Source organism: Phodopus roborovskii, unplaced genomic scaffold (genome assembly GCF_943737965.1).
Source record: "Phodopus roborovskii unplaced genomic scaffold, PHOROB, whole genome shotgun sequence".
Classification (NCBI taxonomy): Eukaryota; Metazoa; Chordata; class Mammalia; order Rodentia; family Cricetidae; genus Phodopus; species Phodopus roborovskii.
In genome coordinates, this window is record NW_026125052.1 from 29,720,001 (window position 1) to 29,735,121 (window position 15,121).

General features: G+C 56.1%; 1 protein-coding gene across 4 annotated transcripts in view; it reads left to right on the forward strand.

Moving 5' to 3' along the window:
• Positions 1 to 15,121, forward strand: part of Tmem94 (transmembrane protein 94) — a 29,810-nt gene that overhangs the window by 13,153 nt on the left and 1,536 nt on the right. For 2 of the 4 annotated variants that reach the window (XM_051180529.1, XM_051180538.1), the window contains exons 3-27: positions 5,193 to 5,312; positions 5,540 to 5,667; positions 5,928 to 6,064; positions 6,604 to 6,806; positions 7,276 to 7,427; positions 7,714 to 7,816; positions 8,027 to 8,113; positions 8,317 to 8,433; positions 8,746 to 8,802; positions 9,092 to 9,196; positions 9,337 to 9,501; positions 9,877 to 10,086; positions 10,628 to 10,943; positions 11,234 to 11,407; positions 11,768 to 11,870; positions 11,965 to 12,182; positions 12,505 to 12,686; positions 12,761 to 12,899; positions 13,038 to 13,153; positions 13,291 to 13,390; positions 13,620 to 13,728; positions 13,926 to 14,115; positions 14,382 to 14,459; positions 14,698 to 14,783; positions 14,971 to 15,052. In XM_051180529.1, the coding sequence (XP_051036486.1) occupies positions 5,193 to 5,312; positions 5,540 to 5,667; positions 5,928 to 6,064; positions 6,604 to 6,806; positions 7,276 to 7,427; positions 7,714 to 7,816; positions 8,027 to 8,113; positions 8,317 to 8,433; positions 8,746 to 8,802; positions 9,092 to 9,196; positions 9,337 to 9,501; positions 9,877 to 10,086; positions 10,628 to 10,943; positions 11,234 to 11,407; positions 11,768 to 11,870; positions 11,965 to 12,182; positions 12,505 to 12,686; positions 12,761 to 12,899; positions 13,038 to 13,153; positions 13,291 to 13,390; positions 13,620 to 13,728; positions 13,926 to 14,115; positions 14,382 to 14,459; positions 14,698 to 14,783; positions 14,971 to 15,052 (3,477 nt within the window). The remainder of the gene's footprint in view (positions 1 to 5,192; positions 5,313 to 5,539; positions 5,668 to 5,927; positions 6,065 to 6,603; positions 6,807 to 7,275; positions 7,428 to 7,713; positions 7,817 to 8,026; positions 8,114 to 8,316; positions 8,434 to 8,745; positions 8,803 to 9,091; positions 9,197 to 9,336; positions 9,502 to 9,876; positions 10,087 to 10,627; positions 10,944 to 11,233; positions 11,408 to 11,767; positions 11,871 to 11,964; positions 12,183 to 12,504; positions 12,687 to 12,760; positions 12,900 to 13,037; positions 13,154 to 13,290; positions 13,391 to 13,619; positions 13,729 to 13,925; positions 14,116 to 14,381; positions 14,460 to 14,697; positions 14,784 to 14,970; positions 15,053 to 15,121) is intronic. The other 2 variants (XM_051180547.1, XM_051180556.1) reach the window with 2 other exon arrangements.

The window sequence follows — 15,121 nt, forward strand, 5'->3', positions numbered from 1 at the left end:
GCCTCCTTCCCTGCTTATGAGGGAACCTTTGGATTGTGGTTGCCAACGGAGTCCTGAAGATGCTGCAAATCAGGAAGCAGCTGGGATGAGCCTGGGGTAACCATGGCTTTGGAAGGAGATTGGGACGGAGAGCCAGAAAGCTAGCATGCCTTGGAATGGCTAGCCAGGTTTTCAAGTTAACCCAGAGCAGCCTTGGGGATTGAGTTTCCCAGGGGGGCAAAAGGATGCTAGGACCCAAGGTCTGGATGCCACCCTTCTTTATAGCGAGGGGACTTTTGTTTTCCTGCTGGATCACTCAGGTAACTGAGTCAGGGGTCAGGGTTGGGACAGCTTTCCTGAAGGTGGGGAAGCAGGTCGGGAAGGTGCTGAAGTCTGCACGAGCTCTTACGAGGAGGAGGAAGAAAGAGCTGCGGCTCTGCCAGGCTGCAGTTCAGATGTGCTGGCCAAACACAGAGGGATGGGAGTGGCGGGCTGTGCTTCGGTGACTTGGGTTTGCACTGAGTTCAACCTTGATTCCTCTCCATCTGCACTGATTAAAGCAGCTGTGATGGGTGGCCTGGCGAGGGGCCAGCTGAGTGTAACTGGTAGTCACCTGTTGTCAAGGCCAGCAGTCAAGGGTTACATGTGTGAGCTGCCTCCCTGAATTTTGCTGCTTCTGAAACAGGTAGAGGAGGAAGAAAAGTGGAGAAAACTTCAGAAGTGCGCTACAGGGGCACAGGCCGGGGGCTTCTTGCTGAGGAGGGCGCAGAAAAGCCCAGTGCACCAGACATTAGAAGGCTCACTAGACCACCTGATGCTGATGGCCGTGGGGTCCTGCCCGGTGCTAGATTACTGCTTGTGGTTGTCAGCCATTTTGCCTTTGTTTCCCGAGAATTCGAAGTTCTGCTCCTCCTCAGCGTGGGACGGGACAGAGAGCCAGCGCAGCTGGTGATGGTTTCCTTTTTACCCAGCATGGTGGGTAAATCTCAGTGCTTAGGAGGCAGAGACAGGCAGATCTCTGACTTTGATGTTAGCCTGGGCTACATAGTGGGTTCTAGGACAGCCAGGGTTATGTATCGAGAACCTGTCTCAAAAAACAAAACAAAACAAACAAACAAACAAAAAACCCAAAACCAGTCAACCAAAACAACAACTACCTTTCTGACTCAAGTTGCTTCCTCTTTGTTCCGGCTGAGTGTGAGAATTAGCTAAGTGTGCTGGCAAATTGCTGACAATTGTTAGTGGGAAGGGCTGGCTCTGCCTGAAAGGCTTCAGAGTCCTTCTGTCCTGGTCCCTGGGGAGGGGGGTAGAAGCCTCAATCCTGGCCCCAAGGAGGTTTCTAAAGGTGCCAGTCAGGGAAGGGGTGAGTTTTTAGCAACAGAGGAGCAGGAGAGACTTATTAAGCACGTCAAAATGTTCCTCTCCCTTCTTTACCTCAGTAGGTAAAGAGAAGCAGATCTTAGCCTGCGCTGACTTATTTATTGTTCAGATAATAGGAACTTGCTGCATCTCTCCAAGGCGCCCGGGAACATGGAGTAAGTACCCTGTGTCCCTCTGCCCGTTCCCTGCCAACCGGTTCTGCACCTCCTTCAGAAAGCACGGTGGCTTTCCACTGAGTGCCTTTGGCTCTGGATCTTCTGCCACCTGGGGAAAAGCTCAGAAAAAGAAGGAAGCAGAGACTGGACCCTGAACTCTGGCCCTCCTGCCTCAGAGGGGTGAGCCAAGGAGGCTTAGCAGTTGGATCAGCATAGTTGAAGCCTGTGGAGAGTAGGCTGGCTCAGAAGGCCCAGTCCTCACCACAGGGCCAGCCTGTGTGGGCAGGCACTTCCTTTGGGCAGCATGTAATTACAGAATAGCTTATTTTCCCTCTGTTGCACTGTCTTTAATCCCCTGTCTGGAGTTGGTACCCCTGGCCAGACACAATAAGCGGGGGCAGATTCGTGCAGACAGCTCTGCAGGCGTCCTATCCAGCAAGCATCTGTCACCTTCTGACCATACCTCCCTTACCTGGAGAGGAGCAAGTGATAGTGAGGTGGTCAGTCCTGGGCATGGGGCTGCAGAGATGGAGGCAGCAGATGTCAGGGTGGCCAGTAGCCCTGTAGCCCGGGAGCCAGTGAGTGCTCTGCAGGCTTGGCTGGAGGAGGGATGCCTCTCTGGTCCCCAGGCTTCTCCTCATAGGCTTTTCTCTGTCCAGCAGCTTCCCATGTGACCTCAGGGCCTGTGCATTTCTTCTGCTTGTCCCTGTCTCTGAGGCATGCAGCAGACTGTCTCACACATCATGGGTTTTAGAGGTGTGGTCTTAATCGTGCACATTCCAGGAACTCTTGTACCAGGCTGTAGAGAGGATGCCACAGGAGAGCAGGGTAGTGTGAGGGGAAGGCGCTAGGGGCCCAGGCTTCTTACTCTGGCCCCAAATCCTCCTTCTCCCTTTGACGGGGGAACAGGCCCAGCCTGCCCTTTGTAGCCTTTTGTCTTTCCTCCCTAGAGCCCCCAAGAAGGTCTCTGCCCTTCTAGGAGATTAAATGGTGCACTGAACACTTGCTTTGGAGTCAGGATCCCACTGGATTTAGGTAAAGAAGCTAAGACTCACTAGGTGGTGGTGGTGCATGCCTTTAACCCAGCACTTAGGAGGCAGAGGTGGGTTTTTGTTGTTGTTGTTGTTTTGTTTTGTTTTTTTGAGACAGGATTTCTCTGTGTAGCCTGGCTGTCCTGGAACTCCCTCTGTAGACCAGGCTGTCTCTGCCTCCCAAGTGCTGGGATTAAAAGCGTGTGCCACCAGTGTCTGGTTGGGAACTGTTTGTTGCACCCATTACCCGTTTGTCTTGGTATTTTACAGCTGGAGATCTTCCAATGGGTTCACCCCATGTCTGCTTTGTCCACAAGTTTTGGTGCAGTGCGGTCAAGGTGGTACCCAGGCAGGCATGTCTTTTTTTCTTTTGAGACAGGGTTTCTCTCTGTGTAGCCCTGGCTGTCCTGGATCTCACACTGTAGACCAGGCTGGCCTCTAATTCACGAGAGATCCTCCTGCCTCTGCCTCCCGAGTGCTGGGATTAAAGGCGTGTGCTACTGCCCGGCTGGCATGTCTGAAAGTTGCAGTTGACATCCGTGATTAAGGTGTCACTGGGGTCATTGAAGCTGCTTGTGTGTTCATCCAGTCACACATCCATCCAACAGAAGTTGACTCAGCTTGTGTGTATCTAGCACCATCTGTTCCGGTTCAGCTGGGAGGGCTTGTGGAGATGGGAGAATTCATCTTCAGTTCTATGCCAGATATTGTTCCACAATACTGAACTTAAGGTACAGTAAGACAGCCAGGCCTGCCAATCCAGAATCCGTTCCAGAGGTGCAAGCTGGGGGCCGGGTTGTCCGATGCCTTTAGACTAGAGACAGCTCTGGGCGTTGAGAGCTGTCCCTCCTCAGGAGGTGGCATTTGAACAAGAAGAAGAAGAAGCAAGAGTTGCCTGGTAGCCAGTGTGTCCTTGCACCCCTTGGTATACGGGCTGAAGAAGCAGGGGCCACAGAAGGAAGAACAGGGAGGTCCCAGGCCCCTAAGGGCCCACAGAGCAGGCGCAGGGCTGGGGCATGGGTTCTAACAGTAAAGGATAGGGGGCTGCAGAGACCGCTCAGTGGATAAAGGTCCCAGCCATCAAGCCTGGGACCCACATGATGCCAGGAGAGAGCTGACTCCTGAGAGCTGACCTTTGACCCAGTCAGTCAATCAAATGTCATAAAAACGTAAAGGTAAAGGAGGGTCAGCTGCTGAGGGATTCTTTCTCTGGCTGGGGTATTGCTGTAGGTGTGGAAAAGGTAAAGAAGGGTCGGGAAGGAAAGGTGTGCGTAGGGAACGGGCGTGGGCGCGTGGGGCAGTGCGGAGGTGACCGGGCAGTGGCGGTGTAGGAGGAGAGGTGATGACGGGCAGGCAGGCAGGGTTGGGGTGAGTTTGGAGCTTGAGACATTTCCTGTTCCTGTGGGACAGGGGCCTGGCCGGTAGTGAAATGCAGGCCTTGAAAGCATGTAGGTGGCAGGGGAATCTGCTGCTGTGGCAGAGGTCTCCCTGGAAACATCCAACAGTTGGCCAGGATGAGCTGTGGGGTGAAAGGAGGGAGCACAGCTGGAGTCAAAGAAGGAGGAAGCAGGAACAGGTGTCCTCAAGGAAGAGTGGACCGGATGTGAGGTCACGCCACTCAACCTGACTAGTTGCCCAGGGTTAGCTGTGGTGAGGAGAGAGCGAGGCCGAGTCGCTGTGTGTCTTTCCCTAGGAACGGCTAGCTGTGTTTCCCCCGAGATTACGCCCTGCCTAATTCTTAGTGTTGCAAAATCCTGTCTTGCAAAATAGTGGTACTAGACGGCAAAGGTGGAAGGGTCTTCTTTTGTTTTTAAGTTATTACTTCTGTTTGTGTGTGTACAATTCAGAGCGCAACTTGCAGAAATCTGTTCTCTCCTACCATGTAGGCCCTGGGGCTTGGACTCGGGTTATCATGCTTAGTAGCCTGCAACTTTACCGGCAGAACCATTTTACCAGCCCCAAGTGTTTCTTAAATGCCTTCCCCAGAAACAACATCAGAATTAGGCTCTTAAATAGATATATTTCAGGCAGTGGTAACACATGCCTATTATCTCAGCACTCAGGAGGCAGAGCCAGGGATCTCCGTGAGTTCAAGGCCAGCCTGGTCTACAGAGCAAGTTCCAGGTCAGCCAGGGCTACGCAGAGAAACCCTGTCGAGAGAGAGAGAGAGAGAGAGAGAGAGAGAGAGAGAGAGAGAGAGAGAGAGAGAGAGGATGAGAGGATGAGAACAGACATGGTGATGCATGTCTTTAACCCTAGTACTTAGGCTCTGTGAGCTCAGGGCCAGCCTAATCGACCAATTGACACAATGAGTTCCAAGACAGCCAGGAAAGCCTGGAGAGGCCTGCCTCAAAAAACCAACAATAACAAAAGAGAAAAGCTATCTTTTGGTCTGTGACATCTGATAGAGCTGTGAAATCTTGGTGTAAAGTGTGGGGGAGGGTAGAGAGTGGTCAGAAGATGGGGAGGAGGACTTCCCGCCTCCATGGGTTGAGGGTGAACGAGACTTCTCGTCTTTTTCGTGCTTTTAATTTTCAGTTGGCTTTAAGGGGTGTAGGGGGTTTGGATAGGGAAGAAGGGTCTGCAATCAGAGAGTGAGTCTGGGCAGGGCCCTGGGAAGCAGCTGACGATTTCCGCTTCCCTGCAGGGAGAGCCCCCCTTGGCCCTGGGCCTGTCTACCCGGAAGGCACTCAGTGTCCTGAAGGAACAGCTGGAGGCTGTGTTGGAGAAACACCTCAAAGAGCGGAAGAAGTGCCGGACGTGGAAGGTGAAGCTTCCTCCGGGGTGGCTGGAGCATGGCTGGGTAGGCAGAGGAGCAGGGAGGCCCTGTCTCAGGGACACGCTGTGCTTGTCCCCTGGATAGCGAAGACTCAACTGAGACTTCACATGGTCAGATGTTCCAGTTTCCTGGGAGTGGTGTCCCAGAGGTGGCCTTAGGATGTGGCATATTGGCGCGAGCTGGTAGGCTCACTGCCTGCCTGTCATGTCACCCAGGAGGCATGGGGAAGCAGCTTCCTGCACCTGAGTAACCGCTGCTCCTGTTTCCACTGGCCGGGGGCTTCTCTCATGCTGTTGGCTGTGCTGCTGATGCTGTGTTGCTGTCGGGGCCAGCCAGCCGGGAGGTAAGCAGGGCCCATGACCTCTGTGAGCTTCATTCTAACCCTGGGATAGCTCAGGACTCTGGGGGGACTGTTGCCTGAGCTGGCCCCTAGTGACCCGGGTACAGAAGAATTCCCTTGACCGGGGATGGAGACAGACGTGGCTAGAGTCAGGAAGCAGGCAGGACCACTTTCAAAAGTGGCTAGAGGGACAGGGCGGGGGAGCTGTCTGTGAGGCTGTTCCCCCGGAAACACATGCTGTTCTCTGTGTCCCTCAACTGCAGCCATGGAGTGGAGCTGGTAAATGCCTGTGCCCTGTTCCTGTTGCTGATTCTCAACCTCATCCTCATTGGGCGGCAAGATCGGCTGAAGCGCCAGGAGGTGGAGCGCAGGCTCCGGGGGATCATTGACCAAATCCAAGGTGAGACTGAGGGTCGGAGCATCTGTAGAAAGGATGTGCTGTGACCGGTCCAGACCCAGCCAGCCAGGTCTAGGGTGACAGGCGCCTCCTGTGGCTCTCTTGCTTCTCCAGGCCATCCCAGATGCCACACACAGCTCCTGAGAGCTGCTTCTGCCACAGGCTCCAGCTGCCCTGTTCAGCCTCTCCGCTTTCTGTTCGTCATCCTATATGTCCTTCTGTCCTAGAGCCCCTCTGCCCAGCCCACTTTGTGCCTCTGTTCTGCTCATCTCCACCTGGCTTGCTTCTCCTCCTTTGTCTCTAACCGATAGTCTTGCCCATTCTTCCTGGCCTGTCCCCATGCTGTCCCTCTCTTCCTGGAAGCCATCGCTCATTGCGTGGCAGACAGGTTTATTCCTTCTGCTCTCCCTTCCCACAGTGCTGGAATCATTCCTGGTACACTAGGGAAGACCCCTCAGGGGAGGCATTGATGAAATGTGGGGTGCATTTGCGTGCATGGAATAGGTTTGCAGGCCCAGAGATGCTGTTTCCGTTCTCGTTAGATGCTCTCAGGGATGAGAAGGAGATCAAGTGGCCGAACGCCATGTATCCAGACCTTCACATGCCCTTTGCACCATCCTGGTCCTTGCACTGGGCTTACAGAGATGGGCACCTGGTAAACCTGCCCGTCAGCCTGTTGGTGGAAGGCGACATCATAGCCCTGCGGCCTGGCCAGGAGTCCTTCGCCTCCCTGAGGGGCATCAAGGTAGAGGGAACAACGAGGGAGTGTCTGAAGTTAGTTAGGAGCCTTAGGCTGGGTCTTGATGCTTCCTGCCCAGCTTGGGGGTTTACAAGGGCGCTCGGGCAGGGCTGGAACCTCCTCCTCCTGGTGCTCTGTCTTTTCCTGGACCCTTAAGCCCTAGAAACCCAAGTCCCATAGGGCCCATCCCAGCATTGCTCGTGGAGGGCTCATTGCTAGTGGAGAGACCCTGACCTTGGGAGCTGTTTCTACTTGGCTGGCACTGTCCAGGAAGAGTGGTCTTGCCATCACACATTTAAAATCCTAGCACTGTGGAGGCTGAGGCAGAAGGATTGTGTGTGGGTTCCAGGGCAGTATTAGCTACATAGTGAGCCAAGAAACCCAAAACAAAACAGCCCCCACCTCCCCGTCCCAAAGCCCACAATGCACGGTGACAGGGTGACAGCGTCCTTTCACTCTGCATCACTGCTCGCAGGATGACGAGCACATTGTCCTGGAGCCAGGAGACCTGTTCCCCCCCTTCTCTCCACCGCCCTCACCCAGGGGAGAAGTGAAGAAAGGCCCACAGAACCCCCAGCAACACCGGCTCTTCCGAGTCCTGCAGACTCCTGTGATTGACAACGTCAGGTAGTGCCGCCACCCCCCGCCCTGCTGCCCTGTCCTCCAGTGCTTCCCGTGAGTGACAAGGAAGCGGTCTCCTGCATCCCTGGCCCTGGTGGTGGTAGGCACCAGCTCAGCCTCCTGTGACCATTTTCAGACAGAGGGGATACCATGGCGGTGGCCACAGCCCCTCTCTCAGGGCACTTTGTGGCCCAGGCCGTGGCCAAGGCCGACTAGGGGATTTCAGGACTTGGAGGTATGGCTGTCTGGTGTCTTCCCCCAGGAGAGACTGAGGGTTGCCTCCTTTTTGCAGATGGTGTCTGGACATGGCCCTGTCACGCCCGGTCACTGCTCTGGACAACGAAAGGTTCACAGTCCAGTCAGTGATGCTTCACTATGCTGTGCCGGTGGTCCTGGTGCGTGCATGCCTGTGTGTGTGTGTGTGTGTGTGTGTGTGTGTGCACGCGCGCATGAGTGAGGGGCTGCAGGGCAGGGGACAGGGCCAGACATGAGTGAGCTGCAGGGCCCAGCCCAAGGGACAGTGCGTCAGAGGGGTCAGGGTAAGCCAGCCCTGTGAATGGCGAAGGAAGGGACCTACACTGAGGCTATGCCATCCGGCCCCACAGGCTGGCTTTCTCATCACCAACGCCCTGCGCTTCATGTTCAATGCACCGGGGGTCACTTCGTGGCAGTACACCCTTCTCCAGCTCCAGGTAAGGGTGGCCCTGCTGTGCTTTCTCTGTCTTGATCTTCCCTTTGTGTGGTCCAGAGCATCTCAGGGTTTAGCTAAAGATTGTCTCCTTGGCCTGCCTTCCTCCCAGCTCCTCGGGGGATGGCTGTGAGGCAGGGCATTGCGGGGCATCCCTCCCTCTTTTCCTCCCTTTGGGGCCCTGGCATGTGGTTGGCTCTTTCTCAGGTGAATGGCATGCTGCCCATCCTCCCTCTGCTCTTCCCCGTCCTCTGGGTCCTGGCTACCGCCTGTGGAGAAGCCCGTGTCCTGGCCCAGATGAGCAAGGCCTCGCCCAGCTCCCTGGTACGTTGTTCCAAAGCATCAGAGAACAGCAGCAGGAACAAAAGGGGTTAATGAGCCGTGCCAGGAAGGGGGCACAAGTCTGGTTCCCCCTTGGTTTTAGCATGCTGAGGCCCTGGGAATCTCTGCATGGCTCCAGGTACTTTCTGTTATCAAGTAGGTTCCAGGCCAGGCCCAAGTGTGGGTCCCATGACTGGGGAGTTTCCTGATGCTCTTCGCCAGAGGGGTCAGGAGCCTTGCTAGTCCAGCTGTGTAGACATGGGGGTCTTTGGGAAGGCAGCCTTTTCCTCACTGACCCTCACCCTGTCTGTGCAGCTGGCCAAGTTCTCAGAGGATACGCTCAGCAGCTACACCGAAGCTGTCTCCTCTCAGGTATGAGATAAATGGGGTTTCTTCCAGGCCCCTGCAGGCGCGAGGGCTGTGTCCTTCCTGGATCTCTGTGATTCTATGGCCTTGATCACCAGCTGAGCTTTTGGAGTGGCCCCCCTCATCCCTGTTGTATACGTGCATGACCCGGGCCTGATCCCATGTCAATATCTTGTCCTAGAACCCCGCTTCCCAACATCTCCCTGGACTTTTCTTGATTTGGGCCCTACAGGCTATGTTCAAGGAAATAAGGCTGAGCCCCAAATGGCCTCACAGACTGTCTGTCTCCCACCAGGAAATGCTGCGCTGCATTTGGGGTCACTTTCTGAGGGTGATCCAGGGGACATCGCCAACACTGAGCTACAGTGCCAGTCTGCTGCATAGCTTGGGCTCTGTCACGGTGAGGAGGCCCTGCTGGGAGGTTGCACCTATTGACTAACCCTTCTGGCTGGGTCTGGATTGTCTGTCCGTTTCATGTGTGGCCAAGGGGCAGTTGGATCAGTGCTCCGTCTTTTTCTAAGCCTGTTTCTTTCCCTACAGGTGCTGTGCTGTGTAGACAAGCAGGGCATCCTATCATGGCCAAATCCCAGCCCAGAGACTGTACTGTTCTTCAGCGGGAAGGCAGAGCCCCCTCATAGCAGCCACGAGGACCTCACAGACGACCTGTCTACCCGCTCCTTCTGCCATCCTGAGGTAGAAGAGGAGGTATTGCCAGCTCGCATGGAGTGAGTCTAGGGTGCTTAGCCTCAGAGCCAGGCCTGTGGCCTTGGGAGAGTGAGGCTTAGGAGGGAGAGAAGGGCTCTGGACTCAGATGAAGGACGAGTGGACAAGCATGGTCAAACACGCATTTAATCCCAGCACCCGGGAGGCAGAAGCAGGTGGAGCTCTATGAGTTCGAGGCCAGCCTGGTCTACATAGTGAATTCCAGGACAGCCAGGGCTGCATAGAGAGACTTGGTCTCAAAAACCAAAACAACGAAGAGGAAGGCGTAGGCAGTTAGGAGCCCAGAACTGCCCCGTTTCCCTGACCCTCAGGAGCAGTAGGACTCTGGTCCTAGACCTGTGCCCCTGTTCTCCTCAGCCCCATGAACGCGATGCCCTCCTTGCTGGCTCCCTGAACAATACCCTGCACCTTTCCAACGAGCAGGAGCATGGTGACTGGCCCGGCGATGGCCCCAAGCCCTCTGAGCCCCACCCCCATCACAAAGTATACGGCCGCAGCAAACACCCATCTGGTTCCAATGTGAGCTTCAGCAGGGACACTGAAGGTGGAGAGGAAGAGCCCGGCAAGGTGAGAGGAAGGAGGCAGTGTAGAGAAGCTGCCCTGTGTGTCACGGGCCTTCGTGCCTCCCCTATCAACGGGAAATAGCTCAGTTTGAACCAGTGTGCTCTGGAAGAGCGGGGGAGGCCCATGCGGTCCGTCTTCCTGTAGTCTCCAGGCCTGGTGAGCAGATAGACGGCTTCTGAGGTCTGACCTGAGTCTTGTCTGTGATGGGACTTCGTCCCCATCCAGTTCTTCCCCAGGTTAGCAGCCTCCTAATTAGTCGTGGCTCCCTGGCAGGTGTCCCCAGCTAACACAGACCCTCTTGTTCCCTGCCGCCGCCAGGCTTATTAGTGTAGATCCTATTCTTGATCTTAGCCACAAGGCCAGAGAATAATGGGTGCAGATCCTAAATGGCAGAGAGGGGCTGTCAGCAGTGACAGGAGAGTGTGGTGCCCTCCTGGGGAAGATGGGCTCCCATGTGGGGCTAGTTCTGGGCCTGCTTGGGCATCGGAGCCTTCCCGCACCTCCTCCCAGCTTGGAGCTTCCCTTCCCCTTCCGTTTCCTCCAGGCCCAGCCGGGGACGGAAGGTGACCCCTATGAGGCCGAGGACTTTGTGTGTGACTACCACTTGGAGATGCTGAGCCTGTCCCAAGACCAGCAGAACCCGTCATGCATCCAGTTTGATGATTCCAACTGGCAGTTACACCTTACCTCCCTCAAGCCTCTGGGCCTGAACGTGCTGCTGAACCTGTGTAACGTCAGTGTCACCGAACGCCTGTGCCGCTTTTCCGACCACCTGTGCAACATCGCCCTGCAGGAGAGCCACAGTGCTGTGCTGCCCGTGCACGTGCCCTGGGGCCTCTGCGAGCTGGCCCGTCTCATAGGTACGGACGGATGGCACTGTGGCGATGGCGTTGGGGCGTGGCTGCCTGACTGACTGCTGAGCGTTCAGAGCAGGCCTGGCACTGACTGTCCCTGGCATGGCATTCGTTTGTCACAAACATAGCCACTCTTAGCTTCCTAGTCTGCCAAGATGACTAATTGCTGGGATATAAAGATGGCAGGCGCTGGCCAGGGCAACTAGATTCTGTGTCTCCCTTGTTCCATGGTGTAAGGTGGCCAGGCGAGGCCTGTCTCCTCTCTTAAGTCCCTTCCTTTGTGCTGTCCTTCACAGGCTTCACTCCAGGTGCCAAGGAGCTCTTCAAGCAGGAGAACCATCTGGCGCTCTACCGCCTCCCCAGTGCTGAGACCGTGAAGGAGACATCTCTGGGGCGGCCCTCCTGTGTCACCAAGCGACGCCCCCCACTCAGCCACATGATCAGCCTTTTCATCAAAGATACTGCCACCAGTAAGCTCAGCTGGCTCCCAGACAGACCTTCCAAGGCCTGGTGGGGAGGGGACCACATCCTACCCCATCTATTCATGGGAGGGGAGGCAAGTCAAGTGAATGGTAGATAACTCCCCAAGTTCTCTGAAGTGGCAGGGGACTGGGCTTGGGGACCAGAGTCACCAAAGGATAGCATTGTAGGTGATGCCCTTACTAGTCCATGGTGGCTTACTGACCAGGAGGTCTGAAGGGAGGTCCCTTTCCCCATCGGGGGGGGGGGTACCTTTGCACCCTCTCTAAGGACTGTAGTGTGCTGGGTTAGAATAAGGCAGGAGCTGTTTTGTGGCCTCACTTTTGATGTGGTCTCTTTCCCCATCACAGGCACAGAGCAGATGCTGTCCCACGGCACTGCCGATGTGGTCTTGGAGGCCTGCACAGACTTCTGGGATGGTGCTGACATCTACCCTCTTTCCGGTTCTGACAGGTGACTGAGGGGCCTTTGCAGGTTCGCCTGCCTGTCTAATGGTCATGGACCTCTCAAGACCACTTGTCTTCCTTCCTTCCTACTTGTCTGGCAGAAAGAAAGTACTGGATTTCTACCAGCGAGCCTGCCTGTCTGGTTATTGCTCTGCCTTTGCCTACAAGCCCATGAACTGCACCCTGTCCTCTCAGCTCAATGGCAAATGCATCGAGCTGGTGCAGGTACCCGGCCAGAACGGCATCTTCACCATGTGCGAGCTACCCAGCCCTGTCCCCATGAAGCCGAACACGCGCCGCAACAGCTGGAGCTCTGATGGTACCGTGGGGCAGGGCTGGGCAGGAGCCGAGCGAGCCGTGTTCAGAGCGGCTCCCCACGACGGTCACCTCACTAATGAGTACCTGTCATTGTCTTTCCCTCATGTGTGTTGGCGCTTATGTCCGCTGATTCTGTGCACCTGTGTGGCTGTGTGTGCGGTCCTCTGCGGCCCTCACGCTCATTGGTTTGGGTGTGGCCTCTATGTGTGTGTGGCTCTGGGCTGCCTCCTGGAATCTGCTGGCTCCTCCATGCCCTGCCTGGGCTGCGTCCGGATTGTCTTGCCACATCCTGGCTGGCTTTTGTGCCTCGTGCCCGCCTGAAGAAGGGATCGGGGAGGCGCTGGAGAAGGAAGACTGCATGCAGGCCCTGAGCGGTCAGATCTTCATGGGCGTGGTGTCCTCCCAGTACCAGGCCCGACTGGACATCGTGCGCCTCATCGATGGGCTGGTCAACGCCTGTATCCGCTTTGTCTATTTCTCTTTGGAGGATGAGCTCAAAAGCAAGGTGGGAGGCCCTTTCCACTTGTCCCCACAGACCTTTCTGAGCCCTTCGCCCTCAACGCCATCTGCCTTCCACAGGTGTTTGCTGAAAAGATGGGCCTGGAGACAGGCTGGAACTGCCACATCTCCCTCACGCCCAATGGGGACATGCCTGGCTCTGAGATCCCTCCCTCTAGCCCCAGCCATGCGGGCTCTCTCCATGACGACCTGAATCAGGGTGAGGGCAAAGGCTTGGGGCAGGGCTGGAGTGAGTGTGGAGAGATTCCCCCTTGTTGGGAAGGTTGTACTATCTGCAGGGCGTGGCTGAGCCTCCCAGAAGGCTGGCCCAAGCGAGAACAGGCTTTCATCCCCACAGTGTCCCGAGATGATGCAGAAGGACTCCTCCTCTTAGAGGAGGAGGGTCACTCAGACCTCATCAGCTTCCAGCCTACGGACAGTGACATCCCCAGCTTCCTGGAGGACTGTAACCGGGTATGACGGTGGCATCTGCCCTGTGTCCCTGAAGTGGCCATAGAGCTGATTCAGGAAGTGCAGGGCAGCAGGAGGAGGAGGAGAAGTTGACTCTCTGCTCCCTATCTTGAGACTACTGGCATCTCTGCTTCCTCCAGGCCAAGCTGCCCCGGGGCATCCACCAGGTGCGGCCCCACCTGCAGAACATTGACAACGTACCGCTGTTGGTGCCCCTCTTCACTGACTGCACCCCTGACAGTGAGTGCTGTGGCCCCTCTGAGCCCTGGCGGGGACCAGCTGGGGTGATGCTGTGGAAGCCCTCATTTCAGGGAGCTTCAAATGAGTGCTCATGTGATCATGCCGCTGCCTGGGGTCGCTCCAAAGAGGGCTCTGCTCCCCACTGTCCTGTCATCTTAGCCTGTGGGTTTCTGCCAGCACCTGCACGGGGCTCTGCCCGCCTGACCCTGTGTCTCTCACCTGCCCACAGCCATGTGTGAGATGATAAAGATCATGCAGGAGTATGGGGAGGTGACCTGCTGCCTGGGCAGCTCTGCCAACCTTCGGAACAGCTGCCTCTTCCTCCAGAGCGATGTCAGGTCAGGGACACACCGGGACTGTGGGCCAACTCTGCACCTCAGACCCTGGGTGGACAGACCTGCATGGAGCTAGGGGTCTGCCTTGGCCAGGACCCAGGGGCCTGGGTCTGGTAGAAGAGGGATAGGACTCTCCGGTCTTGTGATTAGAGTTTTTGCAGACTGTAGTTAATGAGTGGATTTTCCCCTTTAATGAGCAGCATTGCCCTGGATCCCCTGTATCCATCCCGCTGTTCCTGGGAGACATTTGGTTATGCCACTAGTACCGCCATGGCCCAGGCCTCCGACGGCCTTTCTCCCCTGCAGTTGTCCGGGCAGCTCAACAGCCTGCCTTGCTCCCTGACCTTTCGCCAGGAAGAGAGCATCAGCATCATCCGTCTCATTGAGCAGGTGGGCCCTGGGGGAGGCACAGGGCCCTTTGGGGTAGCCTTGAAGGTGGAGTGGCCACACGCGATACTTCTGGGTCCGCTAGATCTCATGCTTCCCGCCTTCCTGGCCTGTGGGAGGAGCCAATGAAGCTCCCCGAGGCAGCTGAGTTTGTGCCTGCCCCTCCCTAGAGGAGCACCGTGGGTGTATGGCTTTGACTGAACCTCGCTTGTTGGAGGGCCTGAGAGGCCAGGCAGGGCCGGCTCATTGCTGTCTTTCCTGGTCCTTAGGCTCGGCATGCCACCTATGGCATCCGTAAGTGCTTCCTCTTCCTGTTGCAGTGCCAGCTGACCCTGGTGATCATCCAGGTAAGCCGGGGCCTGCACAGCCATGGCCTCTCTTCGTAAGGGAGGGACAGTTATGAGTCTGAGGAGTCTGGGAGTGCAGTGTGGCCACACACCTCTGTAGCCCTCAGCTTTGGAGCTGACCCCACTGGTAGAAGTCCTCCCCTCCCTGCTGCTGTCAGTCAAGATGAGTAGTCTGTTGGGCGAGGGTAAGGCAGCCTTGGGGTCCACAACTGTGGTGATGTTTTCTTTCCTGGTTTAGTTCCTTTCTTGTCTGGTCCAGCTGCCACCACTCCTGAGTACCACAGACATCTTATGGTTGTCCTGCTTTTGTTACCCTCTGCTCAGGTGAGAGGCCTGGAATCCCCTCTGTGCCCAGCTGGTGGGGCTGGGATGTCATTGTGTATCACAAGGGGCCCAGAGTTTTCTGGCACCCTACTGGACTTGACCTCATCCCAAGATTCCCAGTAGGTGTTCCCTTTGAGAGCTGAGGGATACATAGTAACCACTGTCCCTGTACCCACACTGATTTCAGTATCTCTCTACTGGGGAAGCCACCACATAGCTCCATCATGTCTATGGCAACAGGCAAAAATCTTCAGTCCATTCCTAAGAAGGTAAGTAAGGCAGACCCAGGTTACCAGGGCTTCTCGGAGGCTCTGAGGGTTGGACCTGGGAGTGGGCCT